Below are 24,630 nucleotides of genomic sequence, written 5' to 3'. Positions count from 1 at the left end.
GCCCCCTCTTCCTTGGACATCATAGCCCTCTCCTCTTTTGAAATTGTCTAATACCGTTTGTGCTGGGCTCCGTTCCTTTGCCCTCACCTCCCTTTTAAGAAGCAGCCAGGGGAAGAGCAAACGGGAATACTATGGAGTGTCATTTAAAGTGTATATCTAGCCAAAACTTTTATTTTGGTTTTTGATACAATTGGTAAGGGTGAAAAGCCCTATCAGATTATTATTTGCTGTATGCTTACCATTAGAGATTTCCCTTCACTTCCTGTCCCAGAGATGCAAAAGGAAATTAGAGAAAATATCCAAAACAAGGAAAATCCCAATCTTGGACAATTGTCTCTGCAGCGGATGTCCCCAATGGAAGATTTACGCTCACCTCTTGTTCTGGGGACAACCCTAACATTTTGGATCTCCTATCATGTCCTGTTTTAATTATAATGGTCACCAGTACAAATAAAGGGGTGATAATTCCCTATGGAGACACAGATAGCAATACCAACTTCACAGAAGGTCTAACCCTTCCCCACTCTATCCAAAACTAAAAATAATACACATTAAGTCTGCTGGAGTTGCTGACATCACATCCAAAATGGTGGCACTCAGTAACAGTCTTGGGTATTTACAGATAACTACCATACCTTAAATATATCATGTGCACATACTGTATAATATTATGGAAATATTTCTGTTGAAATGAAAGGTCTAGGTGTGTCTAGTCCACTCATGGAGATAGTTGAGTATGATTTGTACCCTACACTCCACGACCCCTTTACATCAATATTAAGTCGACTGTGAATACGTTCTAAAGTTCTGTTAGGTGCAGTTGCCTTTTGTTCACTGTTTGTGATTTTCTTTTTTTGTTTTTTTGTTATGACCAAAGCCAGGGTAACCCCAATAGGCTTTGTTTTGTATTCTAAAACCCTTTTATATTCAATAAAGAGAATTTGCAAAAAATTAAGAAATGACAGGTCTGACAGGGTTTCTTTAAAGTATACATGACCTATCCTAAACCTATCCTCATGTAATAACATCAATGAAAGAAAGAACCCTGTGTTGTCTGGAAACATTCATATACATTTTTAAATCAATCTATATGTCCTTGTGGGGCCCCCTTGGATCTTAGGCACAGCTTCTTCAGCTGACAGGATGCCTAGACACTTGGGTACATAGGTAGTTGTTCCAATCAGCTTTGCTGCAGACATGTTAAAACATAACTCCAGGCAATGATTGTGTCCTCCCAAACCGCCTTCATTGCTGGACAAACCCACTCCCATCCTTGGCTGATGAAGAAAATAGTGCATTTTTTTGTCTAGGGGATGATTACCAAACTCTACAGTCTTGAGATAGCCAGTGGTTCATTTCTTCGCTCTCCGGCGCTGTAATGTGGGTGGGCACTATCATGTCATTGTGCGCAATGCAGGACCAGCTGCCACATCATCAAGATGTGACATGACTGCTGGTCCTGCATAGATGATGTCAGCAAAGGGGCAGTGATGAGGCCAGTTAGAGAGCAAAAAAGGAGCGGCTTTGGGGTATCAGTCCTCACTGTCTACTATCCTAGACTTAACAAATGTTTAACACAGTCTTCTTCTGACATCCAGAATAACTCAACCCACTTCCTGTGAGCACAGGGTGTCATAGCTCCACCCCCCACCCAGACCTCACGAGAGAACGCTATAGAGAGCAATGTCACACCATTAAGTGACAGCTCTATTCTCTAGAGAATCTAGGATCTGTCCACCACTGAAGGAAGAACTAATTAGAACTATAGCCAAAACTTTTTTTTTTTTTTCATTTTGGATAGAGCAAGGAAGGGTTATTACTCCTTTTAGTTTTGCCATCTTTGTCCCAATGTGGAGCTTTTCCTTCACTTCCTGTCCCATAGCCAAACAAGAAGTTAGAGGAAATGCCTGTAAATTAAGGGAATTTCTTGTGGACTCCCAGGTCACCATAACTAGTGTCCCCATTGGAAGATTTCCCCTCTATTACTTTTCTGGGGACAACCCAAAATTCAGGATTTTCTTTTACTTTCACTTTCAATGATAATGGTAAACAGGACACATAGAGAGAGTGGATCTCCCTATTGGGGGCACAGCCAGCAATAAAAACGGACGGGTTCTAATCCATTTCCACTCTATCCAAAACTAAAAAAAAAAAAAGTTTTGCCTTTAGTTATACTTTAAGTCACTGCGCACAAGACACCTAAATAAGTTATGTATATTGAGTTACGATATTTAATACAGCATATTTATTTATATATTGAAGCTGCTGGGGTGCTCTAATGGGAAGGAAAGGGGTTAGAATTTTACTTGGTGATCCCAAATTTGAGCTATAACTGATTGGGGTAGGTAGCTTAGTAGGAAGTCATTATTTCATTATAGTTCTGTAGCTGCAAACTTATACCACCAGCAAGAAAATACTCTGATGGGGATTAGCCAGAGTGACAGGAAATCTCTTGGATGTCAAGAAGATAAAATCAGGCTGCCTTGTAGGGTAAATGACTTGCTAATGACTTTATACAAACGAATAGAGTTGTTTCTATTGTTTTGTGTTTTTTCCACTTTTTCCATTATTCGAGGTTTGTGTCGTAAGGTTCTATGATTAGTTTGTGACTAATCTTTTCTGCTTACTCTGTCAGTTTTTACAGAACTTTCTTTAAAAAAAAAGTGACCTCCCTTCATGATGCTGGCATTTCCTAACTTCCACTTTCCTATATTTTTCTGCACGCGAGGTGGATATACGCAAAATCCACAGTTGTGTAACAACATATAATATCCCACTTGGGAACATCCCTCATGCTGCCAATAGATTTATAATATTTTGATAATAGCTAGGCAGGAGGAAATTTAGAAAAAACCCTTCTTAAAATATACAGGAATCGGGCATATGTCAGGGTTGATCAGCGAACAAATACAAATAGTGTGTATTTGTCTCTATTAAGAGCACTATGTGTCATTTCTGTTTGCTGCTTCATTCTTCTGCTATCAGCATGCGTCACTTCCAACAAATTCTCCTGACACCAAGAGGAAAATTATGATGGGAGGGATCTCCACCAGAATGACAGCCTCAGCTCTGTCTATGTGTGCTGTGTGGATAGAGGGTGTGTCTCTTCCCTCCAATCAGCTCTCCATTCTCTACTTACTGAGCTCTGCAGAGTGTAACTTCAGCTCTCTGCCCACTTTTTTCTGAACTTCAGATAAGGTTTATAAATTCAGCAGTTTGAACAGCTATAGAGAAGAGAAGACTACAGATAGACAGGTACAACTTCTCTAGGAGGATTTGTTTCACCTCTGTATCACCTAAGATCAGTCACTGGGTATATGTAAAGGTTTACAACCATTTTATTCTGCCCATACACAAAAAAGGATGAGAGGGTAAGCAAGAGGAATCCATAGATTACCCCCCCCCCAATCTACGATAAAAAAGAGTGGATGGACAAATCTCCCATGGCAGGCTATTGTATTCTGACAGCTGGGACCCACAGTTCAGAATATCCAAGCAATGAATGCAGTTGATTGGCTGCAGTTACTATTTGGCTGACTTTTTTCTGCCCACGTCTCACTTTCTCAGTTGAAGCTTGTTGAGTTAAGTGGTGCTGGTATGGTAACCCAAACCTCAAAAGTTGAGCTCCGTATTCACCTGGACGTAGACTGCAGCTTCAAGGCATTGTTTCACCTTAGGCTGATGTCATGTGGGTGGTTCTGATGCTGGCAAAACCAGTTTCTGTGAAATTTCTCCCTCGCTAGCCAAGCCAATGAGTTGTTGCTCCAAGGCTGCCTAATTGCTAGCGAGGGAGATTTGAGGGCATTCAAGGCTAGTGGAGAAGTAAGTTAAAGTCTGTCGTCTGTGTGACATCAATCTTGGGTCAGGGCTTCTTTTGTCCAGGGCATGAAACACTCCTGTTTTCTGTCAAGTCCCTGAGACATATTGGACACCGTAGGGTGGTTGAACTCTTCCACATCTATCAAACACTAAAATATCTCTTTGGGGTGAGCTGATCCTTTTTTTTTTTTTTTTTTTTTTTATGCCTCTTTCACATAATCATTAAGCAGAACCTCACTCTCCCTTTATGTTTTTCGTCCCCCTCTTACCTTTACCACTGGTTGCCCTCAAAAAACATATTCATGAGTACAATGCATTAAGCATTTTCTGGAGAAAACCTGCTGCTCCACCACCACCCCACTGTCAAGTACCTGACTGTGGAGTCCGAGATGACGAGGGTGGCCTCTTGTACAATTCTTATCCAAATACCCCTACAGACAGGGACTGTAAGGCAGTGAAAGAGCGCAGGTGCCAGGAAGGTGGTTCATCAAACTTGAACTTATAGATACTGAGGTTGGATGAAGCAAGGAGTCAGGTCACAAGCCACATTCGGTATCAGTCAGGCAGGTAGGTGCAGGAACTTGATCAGAATCCAGGTCAGAGACAGGCAAGGCTTGGCAACAAGCTGGCAGTGAGGTACAAGACCAACAGGCAGAATATTAGCCAAAAGTCCAGGCCAGTATCAATTTACAAATCAGTAGAAGACAAAACAGGCAAGGGTAATCCGAAGGGAAGTGTCAGACGTAGCTGGGTCAGTAGCAGGATCAGCAGGTTTTCAGTAGCACAGAACACAGGGGTCAGAGCTGAAGACAATCCAGCAATGAGGATAGACAGAAACATTTAAAGTACCTAGAATATATGTAAATGCAGACAATGAACATCTCTTATTTGCTCCATTGTGGTCTGGTAAATATACAGTTGAGTGCTTTTTTTAATATCTGTTCGATAAATGCAAAATAAAATACTTGTTTTTGCCAGAAATCTTGTGAGCTGATAATATCCTGTGCTCTCCCCCTGTGCTGGCTGTTAGCAGTATTTGCAGCAATCTCTGTGAACTACAGAAAATCTCCCATATATTCCAGCAACATAGCTCCTCTATAGATATGTAGCATTACCACCGTAGGAGTCGCTAAAGATTTGGGTCACCCATATAGTCCTGCAAAGCCAGGCAACACGCATTTCCTTCCAGCCTTGCACTCCAGAGACAGTAAATAGTCTTTGAACTTTTTTTAAAAATATTTTTTAGGGGTTGATAACTTGGATGAGGATGTGAGATACATGGGATGCCCAAGGAACTGTTCCAGGAATTTATGTACAAATGTTCAGAAGAGTTTCTAGCTAACCTCTCCTGACTTACCACCTCAGACCCCAGATTCAATCTCCTCTTCACCCAGCTGCCTGAGGGAATCCCTGGGCAAGGGGACCCAGTATCTTCCACTGTAAGATCAGCAGTTGGAGGCTATTCAGGTTTCCCACCAGAATGCCCTCTCCCCTTATCTGGCCCAGGGGGTGTGGGATTAGTCACTCAGTCCTCTCCTGCAAGCTTATGGGTTGGTGGCTGCCTTCAGGTCTTTATGCTGAGATAACTCCTTCCCTGCTTCCCAGGTTGTCCTCTCTCCGGGGATGGTTTAGGCTGAGAGATCCTCCCTTCCAGCTCCTCTGCCCATAGGTAGGCCCCTTTCATGAAACCCTTCCCAGGCTCCGCTCTCCAGCCTGCTCACTCCATCTTCCATCCGAACTCTCTCTCTGCTACTGAGCAGGCTCAGACACTCTTAGGGGCTGTCCTGACCCCATGCCAAGCCTCTTGCCTGGGTATTTGTTAGGATCCCTCCTCATCCCCACCCACTGAGTTATAGAGACTTCTCAAAGTCTCTAGATCAGGGGGAGGTATCAGGGAACTGATCAGCAGAGCCTTTCATCCTTGACTCAGATTTGACCCTTTTGACTATCTCCCTGGCTGCTACTCAGCCTTCTAACTAAAGAAAAATTATTCGCTAGCTCCCCCTGACTAACTAGGAGGGCGCTACAGATGCAGTAGAGTGGGGATGATTTGAAAGGCAAATAGACTATGTACTTTGCAAAGTGCAGTTGCTCCAGAGCTTAGTAAATAAGGTAAAGTTTCACTTTGCAAAGAGTATCCATTCACATGCAAGGAAAATAAAAAAAAAATGTTTGCCTGCATATGATTGGATGATGGAAGTCAGCAGAGCGTCTGCTCATTTACTAAGCTCTGGGGCAACTGCACTTTGCAAAGTACATTAGTAAATCAACCCCAGTGAGTGTTGTCACACCAGCACAGGAAGTGTGTTACTGGGCAGGATCCCCAGGTCAGAAAAAAGCCTGAAAAAAAGAAAACAAATGCAGCCACCACATCTAAGGACTGATAAGCTGCTGCAACGTTTTTGTTTTGGGGTTATTGGTCCTTCAGTGTCATACTAATGTCTGGTTATAGCATTAACACCGTGTCAGTTTGCCCTTTGATCATCTGGCTATTTTAGGTTTTTGGAAAGATATGTTTATCCTGCTAAATGTTAGAGCTCAGTTTTACCAAGATGACAGAAAGAACAGCCTTAGAAGGCTGCAGAACTCTCAATGGTGCCAATTGTGCTTAAATCATTTGCTCATCATTCTATATTTGGGGAAATGCTAGTTTCACTGTTGCTTTGCAGAGTTTAAGTAATTCACTGTACCCTTTCCAGGCACTAGATGGTTTTACAGAGGCTGCAAGAAAAAAGATAATGAGCTGAGTCGTGTGCCCTGTAAATGAGCATCACTAATAAAAGTTATTGTTAATTGCACCATTTATGAGTTATAATAAAACATGTCTTGAACATAAAATATAGTCTTATTAAAGTGAACCTTTCCATAGGATAATAGTAAAACGGCAACAATAAAGGTTTAATCCTCACTAATGTGATATCTCATTATAGTGGAGCCTAGTAGGCGGACAGGCAACCCCTGGCTTATGTTTCTTGTATATTCCAGCAATAGGATCTCCTTAATGTAATTATTGTCTCTGTTTTTGATAAGACATACAGCTAGGGGGGTGGTAAAGTTATGTGGTTGAGCTACTGATTTTCTGCCCCATACTGCCCACCTAAACCAAGACATGCTCAAGGCTCTACACATACTGTACGCATTTGGAAGGCAGTACCACCGACTAACGTGACCCATTAAAGTTAATACAAGTGCTTGCGCCATAGTGGTTCAGCCTTTTTTAGTTTTAAAACAGGCTACATATTGCCTCCCAGCCATCTGTCAACATCCCTAGATATCTTTTCAGAGGAGCAGCAAGGGCTGCCGCACATGAAACTGAGCCCTTTCTGTCCACATGGGAGTTTTGAGTGTTCCCACCCAGCCCACCTTTTTATGTTCCAGCCTCTTTCATTAAATTCTCCACGCTATGAAATAAAATATCCATCAGGGTGAGAACACATAATATTGGGGACAGTTGGTGCACAGAAAGGGGAAAAAAAAAGAAGAAAAAAACCTGACGTGTTTTAAACCATTCCTTTGTCAGGAGCTGCTGGAAACGTTGGACTCTCCTACTTCCAGTGATAACCTATCAAGAAACTACACCCAATAGTACATGGACACACCAATAGCAGATCTAGGGGTTTATTAAAACACGAACACCGTGAAAGCTTGTCCCGAAAATTTCGAAGTTAAGGCTCATTCACATGATAAGAAAATCATCTGAAAATTCTCCTACAAGGAGCGATCCTAAGATAATCTGATCGTTCGTATACAGCTTTCGAGTATGCTGCTTTCGAGAGCTGTTCACGACCATTCCTGTGACTATACCCGAAGGGACCAGCGCAAAAATGTTTCTTGTACAATACCAAGTCATGCGATTTTTCAACAGTAGTAAATACAATACATGACATCACTTCCGAAATTCTATTTTGTCATATGAGAATTTACGTAAATTGAGTAACCTCTTCATTTTCGATGTGGAGACTAGCATGCAAGAAAAACGGATGATCATTCTTCTGATATTCTCATCGTGTGTACTAGGCATTAGTGCAAATTAAAAAAAAGAATAAACAAGATGGACAGTACTCCATTGTTCTTAAGGCTAGGTTCACATCCTTGTGTTCCTGTGGGCCGTGTTTTGCGTGGGCACAAGAGCCTATTCATTTGAATGGACTCCCGTGCCCCGGGACACGCAAGGAAGAAGTCCCTGCACTTCTTTGGAAAATGCAGCCTGCACTGGAACCTCGTTTCCCAGTACGGTTGCGATTTCCAGTGCAGACGGCGTGCCAATAGAATTAATGTCACCTGCCCGCGGGTCCGCATTCCTCTGTGCGGGTGGTGCTGTTGCACGGATTTTTGTGCGGATCCACAGCGGCACCACCCGCACAGATGTGAACCAGGGGTTAGACCGAAATAAACCCTACAGATGAATGAAGGCTAAGCAGTTGGAACAATGGTTATAGCAACATCTCAAGGACAGCGGTGCAATACAACCATGCAATGAGGTAGATGAGATGAGAGTTCCTTCTCTTCGCCACCTATGAGAAGCCTTGCCTCAAACGCACTCAAAGAGTGCAGAATGAAATATCAAGCAGTTATAAACAGCGCCTATTGCAACAAGTATCCCTGGTGTGGAGTATGAGATACAGATAATTACTGGGGCCTAGCAACAGTTTACTAACCTTAACTACTGGGCAGAGGGTAAATCCACTATGGAGTTTGGCAGTGTTGGGGCCCTTTAATCCCAACTGAGGAATCCTCAACCTTCAGCTGAAGGTATTTGTAATCCAAAAGGGTAAGGGTATCTTCACAAAGTGTCCCAAACTGGTAGAGACTGAGGGAGCCAGGTGGTCCCGTTAAAATGTTTTTTCAAAGCAACAGAGCTCTCAAACAGGTACAATTAAAGTTTTGTACATGGGGCTAAACAAGCTGCTCACTAATTCTAGGCCTGATGAATGTCCACCTAGATACTGTCTGTCCACTGATAACCTCTCCTGCCTGGATGGAGGTGGATGAGAAATAGACTGCAATGCCTCCTGCAGGTTTCCATTGAAGCTTCTCTTTCCCCTGGTCCATCTGACAGCTGTTCGGACACAGAGGAGATTTAGTAGGGGTTAGAGGCAATGCTGCTCTCTAGGCTTTCCCTGGGGTTTAAAGAGTCCCCAGCGCCTCAGCAGCCTGAAAACACCTCCACTTGCTTGTTTGTCCCCTTGTCTTTGGTAGGTGGGCTTAAAGTGTTGCTAAACCCACCCATGACCCTGCATTCACTATATCTGGTCTCCCCGGACCCTGCATTCACTATATCTGGTCTCCTCGGACCCTGCATTCACTATATCTGGTCTTCTCGGACCCTGCATTCACTATATCTGGTCTCCTCGGACCCTGCATTCACTATATCTGGTCTCCCCGGACCCTGCCTTCACTATATCTGGTCTCCCCGGACCCTGCCTTCACTATATCTGGTCTCCCCGGACCCTGCCTTCACTATATCTGGTCTCCCCGGACGCTGACTTCACTATATCTGGTCTCCCAGGACCCTGCATTCACTATATCTGGGCTCTCACAGTACACGAAACATGGAAATACAATTATTATAGTAAATATAAACTGTTAAATACCTTTTCTCATCAGCAGTTAGAGGGGTGTTGTGACCAGTGTCAGTGTCCAGCAGAGCACTGGTTGAAGCGATTCTAAAGGTTCATTTTTGGTGGTTTTGCACAGAGCAGCCTGGATCCTCTTCTTCTCGGGCTCTCCGCAGGCTCTCCTGGCCCCTCCCTCCTGTCAGTACCCCCACAGCAAACCGCTTGCTATGGGGGCACCTGCTGCACCGTGTGTCCATTGACACACAGAGCCTCAGCTTGGCCCCACCCCCTGTCTCTCCTCATTGGCTGTCTGTGATTGACAGCAGTGGGAGCCCATGGCTCCTGCTTGTTGTCTCAGCCAATGAGGAGGCAGAGACCCAGGACAGCCGAGGCTGTCATTCACATCGCTGGATAAGGCTCAGCTAAGTATTGAGGGGGCTGGGGACACTGCTGCACACAGGTTTTTTTCATGCACAGAATGCATGAAGGTAAAAAAAAACCTTGAGCCTTTACAACCACTTTAAGTCCCCGGTCACGCTGGATTCGAATTGGCATGTGATTTTCATGCAATGCAGCTTGCAAATCGCATGCCAAGTCCCACCCTATTGTCCGCAATTACAGCGGTCATATCGGTGCGGTTCTGACTTGGTCAGAGCTGCACCGATTTCTAAAGTAGTACGTGCACTACTTTTGGTGTGATTTGCATAGACTGTGTCAGATGTCTTGCAAATTGCACCTAAAATCAGCATGTCACCCGACTGAAATCGTACGACTTCACTGTAAGTTGCAGGATTTCAAAGTTGGGTTTGATGTGACCAGGGTGTAAAGCTTATATGAGGATTTTTCATTCTTCCATATAAGGCTGCAAGACCCCTGACCCTCTGTCTGGACAGCACTGATTGGCCATGTGCTGATCACATGCACTCTCCCAAGAAAAAAAAAAAAAGCCTTGCCTCCAGACCTTTATTCTATCAGGAGATATATTAGGGACAGTAGAAGAAGGGGAGGATCAGAGAAGACAGGATCAATCATCCTTTTTACACAATGTGGAGGATTAACCCCTTAGGTTCCACAGTGAGTAAAACGAGCATTCTTTACTGCATATACAGACTGATCTTACTGTTGTGGGTTTACTAACACTTTAAGTTCCCATGCTGCCAATTCGGCCAATCCCATTCTTCTGCTTCCCTTCTACTGTTGAGTTGTCCATCACTAGTGGAGAGAATGCTTATAGAGCAGCGTAAATGATGCCAGGGCTGTGCAGCTCCCGTATCTTGAAGGGGGTGCCAACCAGGGCTACATTACATTGTATGTAATGGCTAATTGGGTCCATTATTCCTAGCATGGTGTTGCAGAGAGGTTTTATTTGCTGCAGTAAAACCAAAGTTGGGAGAGCAGGACAAAAAGTAGAATAGTGAACTTGTGATTGAATTTGGTGTTTTGTCCAGTGTTATTAGGCCAAAGGCCAGTAAAGGCAGCAAATGACGTTACTATAGAAAAAACAATCTAGATTATTGGGCTGATTATAACATAAGGTGACACTACATCATGGTTAATTATGATAACTATGACTATTACAATTAACTGTCATTTTTTGTTTTTCCAGGATGCTCAGTTTGCAGTACTTCCTCCTGCCTCTGGCCATCATCCGTCTCAGCTATTGTGGTGAAAAGGTAAGCGCTGTACAAAAAAGCTGAATTCCAGGCAAACAACTATATATGTATAAAGACGGTACATGCTATTTTATCTGCTAAAGTATTTGAGTTTATAATGATCCAGCACTGAGAGCTAGAAAGCACAGCCAGGCAGAATAACCTGTTTGATAACCTCACTTTACTTCCATTAAACCATGCAAGTAAGTTATCTCCCTGCACCCTGCCTGTGATTGGACAGTGACGGTGAACCAACATCTCATCTCCATGCTCACTCTGCTCTCTGCTGCTATCAGTATATTCCCTTTCAGCTCAAGTAGACTGCAGCAGGGTCTAGTTGGCTCCTAAATCTGACCCATGTTCTCCCAATCTGAGAGTTCAGAACACAAAATCTAATTAATACAAAAAAATCAATGAATGCGCACATATTTCTGTTAATCAGTTATTTAAACTCTGCTTTTAATATCTGCTCAAAGTTTAATTTTAAGAGATTGGGTACAGTGATCCCCCCCAACCATCAGACATCACCTCGGGACTAAATATGATATGGTGTGTTAATTTTTACTAAAATTGGATGCCTCCTAAAATGTATGTTTTACTTTATTTGCTTAGATTGGTAAGGAAAAGAGAACTGGCCAGGGGCGGACTGACCATTTGGAAATTCGGGCACTGCCCGAGGGCCCGGGGTCAGTAGGGGGCCCCATGAGATGCCCCTGGTACCTTTTTCATAGGCTTTTTTGAGTTTGGGCAAGGACACAGGGGCCCCATGATCCCCTATTGCCCAGGGGCCCCATGAGTTGTCAGTCCGCCCCTGGAACTGGCAAAACAGTACAAGGGCAGATAAGGTTGCAGTTCAACTGCATTTTTCAGCTTTACTATAGGATATTTAAGTAGACCTAAACTGGGTGGGTGCATTTATTTGCGCCTCCATACACGAGACAAGTCTGTTATTAGCAGTTGCAGTCCAAGGCTTGGATATTAGGAAACAATCATGTAATAATGTAACAGCCCCACAATAGATGCACAGCGAGGCATGCTTGCCTTTTACAAACGTTTTCTTTATTTAGCAGCATCAAAAATACAAGAAGTGACATATTATAGAATATTATCCATTCAATATTCAAATTAAAGTGGAAGGACCACACATCCCATTTATAATGAAAGTGAGTCATAGAATTATGGGTAATATGGAATGTTCTCTCCATGAGCATCAATGAGTCCATTCTAAAAATAATTTTGGTAGAGTTTGATATTCACTTGAGGGCAATCGCCTATTGCGTAGCTGAGCACAAAGTGTGTAGATTTTCTGATATAATAAGGTGGGCACAGTGGGAGGAACTCTTTTCCTCTCAGGTTGAGTCTGAGCTGGTGCATCAGGCTCATCCCCAGCTTAAGTCAAGACTCTCCCTAAGTGATAATGCCTTTCTGGTAATAATGGGGCCATATTTGTCTGGCTATGGCTTTGGAGGTGCAAAGAGCTCCTGGTGATGTGCCCTCCAGGGTTGCCAGAAAATCACTATGGGTTGGGACCTCACTGAATTCACTAGCACTTGGTCATGCCTCTTGAGTGGGTCTTTTGGCCAGCTAGGGCAATTTGTATATCGGGCTAAATGCCTACTACGTGTGCTTTACATAGCACTTTTTTTATTTTTCATTATTTTATAAGCTTTTCAACATGGTATGGGACATCACGGTTAGGTGCAAACATCAGGCAATTGGACATGGTTGGATCAGTTGTTTGTCCTGTCAGACGTGATACCAGATTCATACCATTGTGGCCAGGGGCGGACTGACCATTTGGAAACTCGGGCACTGCCCGAGTGCCCAGGGTCAGTAGGGGGCCCCATGAGATGCCCCTGGTACCTTTTTCATAGGTTTTTTTAAGTTTGGGCAAGGCCACAGGGGCCCCATGATCCCCTATTGCCCGGGGGCCCCATGAGTTGTCAGTCTGCCCCTGATTGTGCCGTAATTGGCAAATTTTCTCACAGTGTCAAAAATTGTGTAAAAACAACACTGGTGAGGGGTAGCCTCAGAATCATGTGCTGGAGACATCTGGGAAGATAGAGTATAATCTAAAGCCTTCGCACTTGGATTAAAATTTGGCAGGATTAGCAGGGACAATCCTCCGGCCTGTTAGAAAATCAACACAAAAAAATCAACACAACACCATGCTCAACCTACTGGTTCAAAGAAAAAAAATGACTACTGTATAGATTTCCTAAGAAGAGTGTAATACCACCTAGTTTGCAGCTTAATAGTGTTTTCCCATACTGTTAGGGATTTAGTGACATATGATCATGATATACAAATATCTTAATGGTGATTCTAACATTGGGAGGAAACTATTCAGTCTCATGTCCCTCAAGAAGACGTGGCCACTCAATGAAGTTGGGCGAGACGCGGTTTACTTTAAACTGTGTAAGGGGCTCTTTACTGTTAGAGCGGTGAGGATTTGAAACTCCCTTCCACAATCAGTGGTTTCAATGGGAAGTGTCACTAATTTAAAAAACCTCTTAGAGGGGCATTTTATTGAACACAATATACAGGGATATGGGAAGTGGTAGAGTCATAAATACACATACATCCACACAGGTTGGACTGGTTTCTTTTTTCAACCTTACCAGCTATGAAACTATAGTGCATCTGGGCAAGCACAGAGCGTGTCTCCCCACTATTGAGGGGAGAATTGTTCTCCGCAATCATTTTTCCATTGGATCATCTAGGGAGTTTTATCAAGAAGATGAAACCTGGACATAAAATTATATTGCGTAGAGATTGTACTGTACCCTTGCCTCTGGAGTAGAGCTACAAATTGGTTCATAGATAGTGAAGGTAGAGAGTTACAGCTAGGCATACTTCTAGCTCACAAACATATCCAGGGATGCAACAGACCTTCCCAATTCCAACCTCATCTCTGGAGAACAATGGGCATCTTCTCATTCTTCTATGAGGAGAACTGACCTTATTGTCTGCTAATAAAAAAGGTGTCCATGTACACTTGATCCTCTTATATTTACATGTTTATTTAATGTACCAACAATTACCAAATCTGCAATGTACTTTCCATGTGTAGGTAGCCTTCGTTCACTTTGAGAGGACTCTTCAGTTTCCTTTTAGGTGTCCTCGAATATCTGAAGTCATCACTTCTCTGTATGAGAAAGTTCTTGCACAGAATGGCCCAAGTTCCTTCATGTTGCTCCAGATATTGTATCACACTTGTTGCCGACTCGACTCTATAGAACTTATATTTATTTGCATCCACAGCAGGGTACCTCTTTGTAGTGAGATTTATTAGAAAGTCCTATGTCCAGGATAGTGACTGAGCTAATTTAGCGACTTTCCCTATTCAGGAAGTTGGTCCATTTGTGTAATGAATAGACAAGAAGCACAATGACAGCAGTTAGCTCATCTTGTCTCCTGCTGAGTTAGGGAATGACTCTGATTATGTGCATTTAGCCTGAATTCTATGTGTTGAGGACACAAGATAATGTATGTCCATCTGACCTCACTTGGACTTTATATACATTAACAATGCTGACCAGGCTCATGAGAATGACTGACAGAGGTCCAGCTGCACAGATAATCAATACAAATAGATAAGATCTTTTTTGGAAATTTTTCTTCTATGGATTATCTTTTAGGTAACGGAACCATTCAAAAGTAACCAAAGCGCTTGTAAGACTGAAATATCTTTAAAAACCTTTATATAGGCATGTGCAAAGGTTTCGGTTGGATGCGCACTAAATAGACACCCCTGACTGCGCCCTTATTTCAAAGAAACAAAGCAACCATATAGGAAATTCCATTCTGAATGATCAGTTGGCCATGTCTGTCTGCAAAGGTCACAGCGTGTTCAAAGAAATACTATTATTTTTCAATCTGCTCATTATTAGCCAGACTGGACACCAGCCATACTGTCTACGTACGCATGCTGGCCATGTGCAGATCAGTATTGCATTTTTTTTTTATTTGACTGGAATTTTAAATCATATTTGGGAGTATTTCCTTTCATTGGTGCCATACATATGTTTGCTGTTTTTTTATTTCTTTGTTTAATTCAAATCACATAAAAATTATATTTTCCTAGAAATCTATTTTTGCATGTTGTTAAGGCTATGGTATGTATTATTTATAATTATTGCTTGCTTATATTGGCCCAGCTTGAACATCTCACATCTGCAGGTCCACTGCAATCTGACAACCACTGTAGTACTTGGCGCTTCTACAGTGATAGTTGAGATCCTCCGAGTCCTGGGCCGAGCGACTTCCCCTCTGCACACTGACCATGGGGGAGGTTGTTGGCTCAACACCTGCACCATTCACAAAATGCCTTGTACTTTTTAAATGAATACAAGGCCTTCTGTGATTGAATGAGGTAGAGAGGAGGTACAGTGACATCACAATCCCCACCTTATCCAATGCCTTACATTTATTATAATAAAATACAAAATATTCTTTGAATGGTGGCAGTGCTGAGCGAGCACCTCCCCTGTGGTCAGTGAGCAGGGGAGATGCCACTCAGCATAGGACTGGGAAGATTATGGCTATCACTGTAGTAGTGCTGACTACTACAGTGATTGTCAGCTTCCCCAGCTGACTCATATGTATGCATGCTTACAGTGGTCCAAGATGAACCAATGTAAGTATGCAACAGATATCACAGGTGGAGTTCAGCTTTAAATATGGAATTTTAAAGGATCTGGCTAACCCATGCACTATGACGAATTTTCATGCTTCACATACTGAACACAAAACTGGAACTGACACGGGCAACTGAACAGCGGAGGTGATGCAGCTGGAGTGGTGGTGGGTACATCTGTATTTCCATCTTGTAGAAGTGATCAGACCAATTCTACTGATAGTGTACAGGACTCAGATTAACATTATATCAAGCTTAGTTTTTGCTTTTCGATTGAGATGATACATTTCATACATCAGTGGTCATCTGAGAGATCACATTTGCAATATGTCCTTGGCCGTCAATGGTTAATGAAGCTTCTTACTTGACAGGTTAATTTTAACAAGCGTTTTTTTAGCCTTTGTGAAATCTATGATGCAGAGCTACTCCAACAAATCCTAATTTACTTTATTTGAAGCTCAGCGTTGTGGTGAGCACACTTGAAGCACCAGATGCAATAAAAAAGTGAGCACACAAAATAAGGCATAGAGGATTCATGGATGGTTCTCCTCTGAAGAGAGAGGATGCTGGCCCCGATCCCCCGGGGCACAGGACTCCTGACGGAGACAGGGGTACTTGTGGTCCATCAATCTGAAGCCAGACGGACCTCATTCTTCTGGGGACCTGCCAAAGCAGGGTCCACCCAAGTACTAGGTGGGAATCCCCAAAGGGAGACCCAATGGGAGGGGGAGAACCTGACTAATAGGCTACATGCCCTCCCCCCCAAGACCTTCAGGGTAAGCCTGAGGACCTACACCCTAATCAGAGGTGAGTCATGTTCTTTGGAACTTCAAAGCACTTGTTTTGCATTTTTTTTGCACACTACAAAAGTGCAAGACAATTGCTGGCCACCTGGCCTATATATAAAAATTCTCCTCATACCAGCCAAAAGGTCGAGCCCAGGAGGCAGGCCTGAAAAAAAGCATGCAAAAGTGCTGCAAGCTTTTGGGAAGGAGGTGCATTGTGGGTATTTTGCATCATTACGGACTGCAGAAAGTCTGTTATTTTGTATCAGGCATACCCTATCAGGAGGACCAGCAGGAAGTATCAGGAGCAAATGTAGCTGTAACTATATGACATATACTATACTTAAAAACACAGTTTTTATTTATTTCAGGTACTTGTATAGTGCCATCAATTTGCGCAGCGCTTTACTTATATATTGTACATTCACATCAGTCCCTAACCCTCAAGGGGCGTACAATCTAAGGTCCCTAACTCACATTCATACATACACATACTAGGGCCAATTTAGACAGAATCCGATTCACTTACCAGCATATATTTGGAGTGTGGGAGGAAACTGGAGTACCCGGAGGAAACCCAGGCAGGCACAGGGAGAAAATGCAAACTCAAGGCAGGTGGTGCCGTGGCTGGGATTCGAACCAACGACCCTTGGACTGCCAGGCGGAAGTGCTAACCATTTAGCCACTGAGTTTTTAGGGCATAAATACACACAGATCCATAGATCCAGCACAGGGACAACCTGGGTGCTGGCCATCACAATCTGTCTCCACTCTTCATAAAATAGGAAAAAATATCAGCCGCACTCCAATTAGCTCTTCTTGCAGTATTTTTAATAGTCAATGAATTGACTGCGTACAATGATGTCTCCAATCCAAAACCAAACTTTGTTAATGCGTTTCACCACTACTGGCTTGCTTACAGTGATGGGGGAAATCAGCTATAGGACTTCCGCTATCTTTGTGAGCAAGCTAGGAGTAGTGAAACGCATCAAAGTTTGCTTTTGGGTTGGAGACATGTAGTCAATTAACTGGTTATTAAAAATACTGCAAGAAGAGCTAATTGGAGTGTGGCCAGAGGCGGACTGACAACTCATGGGGCCCCTGTGTCCTTGTCCACACTCAAAAAAGCCTATAAAAAGGTACCAGGGGCATCTCATGGGGCCCCCTACTGACTCCGGGCCCTCGGGCAGTGCCCGAGTGCTCGAATGGTCAGTCCACCCCTGAGTGTGGCTGATAGTTTTACTTTTACATTTAGCTAATCTATTTTATATGCACATAAAAAACATAAAAAGCGTTCAGGTCCGATAAACATTTAAACACAAGTGTGGATATTTCTGTTGTGACTTTAAAGTGTTTGATGATCAGTTTCAGTCCCGCTCTTCAGCATTGAGTTTTTTTTTCTCTGTATAATCGGCCAACTCAAACGTGTCCAAAACTGTCTTTTCTCAACCCCCTCTCCACTCCACCCTTTGTGTTTCACAAGTCCCATTGGAAAACGAGCACTATTTGAATTGACGTAATAAAAAAATAATTAGAAATATACTGTATGCTTTTGGATTGCATTACAGATATGTAATATGTTGTTGTACTAAATCATCTATATTAGTCTTCAAAAGATAATTGAATAAAATATGAAACACTGTAATGAAAATTCTACACTTCACATAAAAGGCATTTTTAAAGTTGTACTCCAGGCACAAAGTGTATGTAAACCTTTAAATCTATTTTTCAATATATATGGACCATGTCTCACTGTACACAGGTTTCTTAAAAGGGAAGTTTGGGGAAAAAATATTTATACTCGCCTAGTTAGATACAGCATTGATCCAATGATCTGTTGATCCATTGATCTGTCCCCTGCTGACTCTGCACTGAGAACTAAGCGATCAAACACCACTGATCGCTCAGTTCTCCCCTCTGCTCTGAGCAGGGAACAGTGATTGTCGGTCTCCGACTCTCTGCTCCTCCTTTGCCCATATGGTCGGGATCTTTCTAGAGCCTAGACCGACCCTGTGATGTCAGCTGACAGCAGGCTTTTGCGGGTCACAGGAGTGCAGAACTAACTGCACTCCTGTTATCCATAGAGACGTTTTTTTCCTGCCTCTAAACGCCCCTCAATGTTAGCCTCTGTGTCCATACACACATAGACATTTACAGGCATTTAGAGGCAGAGAAAAACCCCACTGCCAGCTCGTTTTAGGAGCAGCGGTGTTTTGGCAGAAAAAAACGCTGGTGTGCTTAAACACATAGGTAGGTCAAGCTCTTAGGCATGCATTTATTTCAATGGCCAGAATAAATTAATATTTGCTTTAGACGCATTTTTTTATGCTATTTTTCTCTTGCCAGAAAAAAGGCATTTAGAAGAGCTGAGCAAACACCAAGTGTACATGAAGCCTTATGTCCTAGGGTGACAATACTCACCACCCTACTGTATCAGGGAACACGATAGGACTACAGAACCCTACCTGTCTTCTATTGTCCATGAAAATAGGTGGGATGTGTTCTGTAGCCCTGAGATATTTACTTGACTATTATTATTTTTATTATTACTTTATTTGTATTTCTACATGTTTTTTTATTTCTTTTGTACATCATAATTATGTGCTGACATGTTCTATACCAATTTAGAGTGAAATTTGATAACAGGTCCACTTCAAAAGTGTTTAAACTGTACATACAAGTGCAAAACAAAATCTGAATTTTTCATACATTTTAATAAAGGCTATTGCCGCTACTTAATCCTAAACCAGCCTACGTCTTAGATTTAAAAAACATTTACGTTTATTTACACAGGAGGAGTATATGTACAATCAAGATTTGGACCGTTTTAAATTATGTAGCTGAGTTTGCTATATCTCGCTTTTACCTGCCACATCAAAGTGTTCACCCTGTGATCTATAGGACATTGCCCTGCACAGCCATTATACTAGGCCCTGATCCAGCCTGTGCCTCCCTCAGCTTGTACAAAGCAAAAGATTGTACAACTCTTTTTGCAAGCAATCAAAACAGGAAAATATGAAGGAAAAAAAAGTTAGTAAATATATAGTATGTAGGTATATGTATGTATATTTATTTATTTCAGGTACTTATATAGCACTGTCAATTTATGCAGTGCTTTACATATATATTGTACATTCACATCAGTCCCTAACCCTCAAGGGGTGTACAATCTAATGTCCCTAACCCTCAAGGGTTGTACAATCTAAGGTCCCTAACTCACATTCATACATACACATACTAGGGACAATTTAGACAGGAGCCAATTAACCTACCAGCATGTCTTTGGAGTGTGGGAGGAAACTGAAGTACCCGGAGGAAACACATGCAGGCACAACCCTTGGTTGTGATTTGAACCAACGACCCTAGCACTGCCAGGCGGAAGTGCTTGCCATTTAGCCACTGTGCTGTATGTGTATATTATTATTATACAGGATTTATATGGCGCCAACTGTTTGTTCAGCACTTTACAATATAACGGGAGACAATACAGCAACAATACTGTTCGATATAAGAGGGATAGAAGGGCCCTGCTCCTTGGAGCTTACAATCTAGGAGATGTATACATAGTGTATATAATATATAATATATATACACTCACCCGCCATTTTATTAGGTACACCTTGCTACCCGGTTTGGTCTTCTGCTGCTGTAGCTCATCTGCTTCAGTTGCATGATTGTGCATTCAGAGATGGTATTCTGCATACCTTGATTGTAACTTGTGATTATTTAAGTTACTATTGCCTTTCTATCATCTCGAACCAGTCTGCCCATTCTCCTCTGACTTATGACATCAACGAGGCATTTTCGTCCACACAGCCGCCACTCAATGAATATTTTCTTTTCTCTTATCGGAACATTCTCTGTAAACCCTAGAGATGGTTGTACATAAAAATCCCAGTAGATCAGCAGTTTTTGAAATACTCAGACCTGCCCATCTGGCATCAACAACCATGCTATGTTCAAAATCACTTAAATCCCCTTTCTTCCCCATTCTGATGCTCAGATTGAACTTCAGCAAGTCGTCTTCACCATATCTAGATGCCTACATGCAATTTGTTGCATTAGTTTTATTTTACTGTTTTTTTTTCTTTCATCTGGTGATTCTGCAAGTAACACACTACCTATTCCTAGGTTGCTATATCCACTCCTCCAGTATCTATCTAGGAAGTCATGATTGGTGCCCAGGATGGACTTCTAAAATGTCTTCTTCTCTTTATCGCCATTGCATGAGGGGGTGGGGGATTAGCAGTTCACAGAAGGAAGATAACATTGTTTGTTCTTTCAGTTCAACTCCCTGTGCCTGCATGGGTTTCCTCTGGGCACTCCAGTTAGATATAAGGTGACTTTTAAGGGTGCAGTTGGCTTTAAATGGCTACCAATGGTTGTTTAGAGGGAAATGCCATCTTCTTCCGAGCAAAACTCTCGAAAACGAGTCAGCTGATAGTTTGACTCCTGTTAGGACCATGGAAGATTCACCCTTTGAAAGACCATTTTGTTCCCTGGGTTTTTGTACTACACTGGTTTTACCTTTTTGGCTGTTGTGAGTATGTACTCACTTTTTAATATTTTATTAAAGTGTTGAAAGTAATGCACAAAGACTAGGATTTCTTCAGAGGTTGATAGGGGTTTCTTGAGCTCTGGATAATTGACCTCCCATCTGATGGTGCTGGCATATTTCTGTGTCTTAACGCCACTTGACAGACACGCCAGCATGACTACCAATGATCTTTGAAGGGTGACATTCTGACCATCATTGTAGAGGGGGCATTATTCCCACTGACCATCAATGTAAGAGGCAATTTCCAAATAACCCTTGAATAATTTGTTTTAGCAGGGTTCCCTGAAGTTTCTTCTGGGGTTCAAAGGTTGAAAAAGGTGGATCAAGAGGAAGGAATTTTTTTTGTAAAAAATCATTTAATATATAAAAAGCTCCAATGATCATTCCAGAATTTCCACTGGAATTATTTTTCATTCACAGACAGAAAAAAAATCAAACATTTACCGTACTAATTATTGTATTAGATGCCTCTCATGGGAGTCTGTGAATATGTGAGGTCTGTTGGTTTCCAAGTGAACCTCTGACTCATGACACCTAGAAATTGTGTTTATAGGCTTTGATGGTCTTTCAAAAAAGGACTTTTACGTTTTCCAGATGTAATCTCAGTGACCAGTGATAAATGTTTATTTAAATTTCTGGTACAACTGATGGTGTTATTCAGATCCTCAGAACATGTGTAGAAGGACTGATATGACACACTTGTGACCTGTTTCTCATTGTTAATTCTGCAACATACTGCAACTATTAACTGATCTCCAAACTACTAAATTACAGCTCGGCATCAAAGGAAGAAAAGCTTTGTTGTTTGATTCATCTGAGGTTTCCTGTAGAATGAGAATTGTACATCTGAGAAATAGAAAAAGGTGTCTGAATTTGATCCCCTTTGTTGTTCTATTTCCAATTTTATAATATAAGCACACCATTAAAGGGAAAATAAAGTGTATTTTCAGGGATTGAATAATGTGAGTTATTATTGAAGTGCTTTTTTTGGTATAGCTTTTACATTTTTAAACTTGCTATTTTTCTTATTGTCCTAAATATAGAAATTTCTGGAATAGCCACTAGAGAGGGCTCTCAGTGGCTCAGTAAAATTACTCTGCCTCTCAGACCCAAAATCTCCTAAAATCTTTAACAAGTTAATGTATTTTTAAAAGTAATTTTCATTTTTTAGTTTCAAAACTGGAGCTTGCAGTAAAATGTCAGGTGATTCTGTCATAACTAAATGTAATTAATTAGGATAACCTTTCTTAACTAAGGTTCTAGGGTTTATCCAGAGGTTTCTAGGTTTTTTTTTGAAGAGTAACAGGTTGACCTTCAACCTAGTGGTGCCTGCATAGCTACAGGGCCAATGCCACTTAACAGAGCCAGAGACTGGTAATCTTTTTAGCTGTCTGTTAGGATGGCATTTTGCCTATTGACCACCGATGTATGGAGCAATATTCCCTTTGAACACTAATGTAAAGGGCATACTTCCTACTTCCCTCAATGAAGTGATGCTTGCTTTCCACTGGCTGCCAATGTAAGGGGACTCTTCACTGACCACCAATGCAAGGGGACTCTTCACTGACCATCAATGCAAGGGGACTCTTCACTGACCACCAATGCAAGGAGGCATTTTTATACTGACCACCAATGTAAGGAAGTCCATCTGTTTCTATTCTGGACATTGTCATTATTTTTTATTTAACTTTTTTGACTATTACTAAAAATAATTATTCCGCACAGGATGATGATGTTAAAAATGATTCACTTTATCAAATTCTGTACTTACATCACATTTCTTATTCTTTTAGGTATTACATTATTTATAACTTACTGATTTTGCTCATGTAGATACAAATTTTAGTAGGGATTCCTACGTATAGCAGTTTTTCAAAATTTTAACTTGTGATTAATTTTTCAGTTTGTGTATTATCAGATATGGATCAGTGGTTGAAAATGAGAAATAAGAGTAACCATATTATTACAAATATTTTGGTAATTTGAAGAGTACAATTAATGGAAATTGCCTGCCAATGGGTACACAAGTGAAAAAAGATTGGGCACAAAGGATCTAGATATGAAACAGATGTGCTGACTCCTATATACAGTGCATTACCAAATTTTACAGCCTAGGAATTGTACAATAACCCATGAAAGTGCTTATGTGCATAAACTGAAATTCAGAAGTGTATAATTAAATAACCTAATTAATAGAAAAATCAAAGACTTCTATACAAAGGATCTAGAGCAGCCATTCTTTAGGGTTCTCTAATCTTCGATGTGGAACCCTAAAATTCCTTCAGAGGTTGATGAGGATTCCTTGAGCTGTGGATGATTGACTTCCCATCTGATGGTGCCAACATAGTTCCAGTTCTAACGACACTTGGCAGAGCCAGCGAGGAGAAACTAGTGATCCTTTTTAGCTGTCTCTAAGGGAGACATTCTTCCTGTTGACCATCAATGTAAGGGGCTTTTTTCCAATGACCCCTCATTAATTTATTTTAGTAGGGCTTCCCTGAGTCCTGATAATTATTTCAAGGGTTCCTTTAGGTAAAAAATGTTGAGAGAGCCTGCATTAGCGTTTACATCTACATTAAAGGAAACCTGTCTCAAGAGAATCATGAAGGTTTTGCTGGTCTCTCCTGATGATTCCCATGCTGATTGTTTGGTTTCAGTACTTTGAGTCTCTTAGCTATAACAATAATAGAGATGAGGAATAATGACTTTTTTCAACTTTCATTTACTGCATACTTGTTCCTGCTCATGCTGGATTTATCATCCATTTTACTTGATATGGATGTAACAGGAGGAGATAGCCACATCGAACAGCCAAGATTTAAGAAAAGATCTCCCTGCTAGAGGTCGAGGGGCATAGAATATACCAAAAGGTTCTTCCTTCAACCAGTATCCATACAACCAGTCACATGACTCATTTTTGTAGAAGTGAAAACCAGTTTGGGTGGACTGGCCATAGATTCAGGCACAGTTACTGGCCAGTGAATGATGTAAAATTGACAGCGAATGATATAAAATGATGGATGCCCTCAAAGAAAAACTGAGATTACAACACTGATGTACAGAAACAGACTGATATACCTGGTCCAACGTATAGCAAGCTGTTTTGTTGACCATAGCTAAAGGTCTGTGCACAGTATAACGTATCTGTTTTCATTTCAGTTCTTTATGAGGGAACCATGCTTCATTGCAGATGCATAACAAGTAATGTATGACTTCCACAATGGGCTGGATATAGGAGGCTTCCCGCTTATCTCACTGACATAAGAATCCCATCAAGGAACAGATTACCGAAAGCCAGTCACTGTGGACCCAAGAAAAAGCTATCACTTGGACACAAAAAGGGAGGGGAATGTAACAGCCAGTTCTAGCCTGAAGACAAGTGTACCCAAATGAATACAAACACTAATGATCATTAATTAGTTAACAGTGAAATCCTGTATAGAACTGATCCAAATAATGTAGAAGTATATATGTAATAACTGAAGTGTTTAGGCTTTCAGAACGGTTTAGAAAGGTTGTCACATTGCCCATTCAGGATGAAGTGACAAGGTTTTTTGTAAAGTCCCTCCTGACCTGGTCTTGCCAGCACTCCCGTGCAGCGTTTGCATGTGACCTCCTT

At 41.7% G+C, this 24,630-nt stretch overlaps 1 protein-coding gene across 2 annotated transcripts in view; it reads left to right on the top strand.

The window, feature by feature from the left end:
• Positions 1 to 24,630, top strand: part of ADAMTSL4 (ADAMTS like 4) — a 274,339-nt gene that overhangs the window by 56,072 nt on the left and 193,637 nt on the right. For both annotated transcript variants that reach the window (XM_089678942.1, XM_089678941.1), the window contains exon 3: positions 10,984 to 11,050. In XM_089678942.1, the coding sequence (XP_089535068.1) occupies positions 10,985 to 11,050 (66 nt within the window). In that variant the 5' untranslated portion in view covers position 10,984. The remainder of the gene's footprint in view (positions 1 to 10,983; positions 11,051 to 24,630) is intronic.

This window comes from Staurois parvus, unplaced genomic scaffold (genome assembly GCF_062004578.1).
Source record: "Staurois parvus isolate SC_StPar_1 unplaced genomic scaffold, SC_StPar_1.0 ptg000213l, whole genome shotgun sequence".
Classification (NCBI taxonomy): Eukaryota; Metazoa; Chordata; class Amphibia; order Anura; family Ranidae; genus Staurois; species Staurois parvus.
The sequence above is the reverse complement of the archived record's forward strand: the minus strand, read 5'-3'. Positions and strand labels throughout refer to the sequence as shown.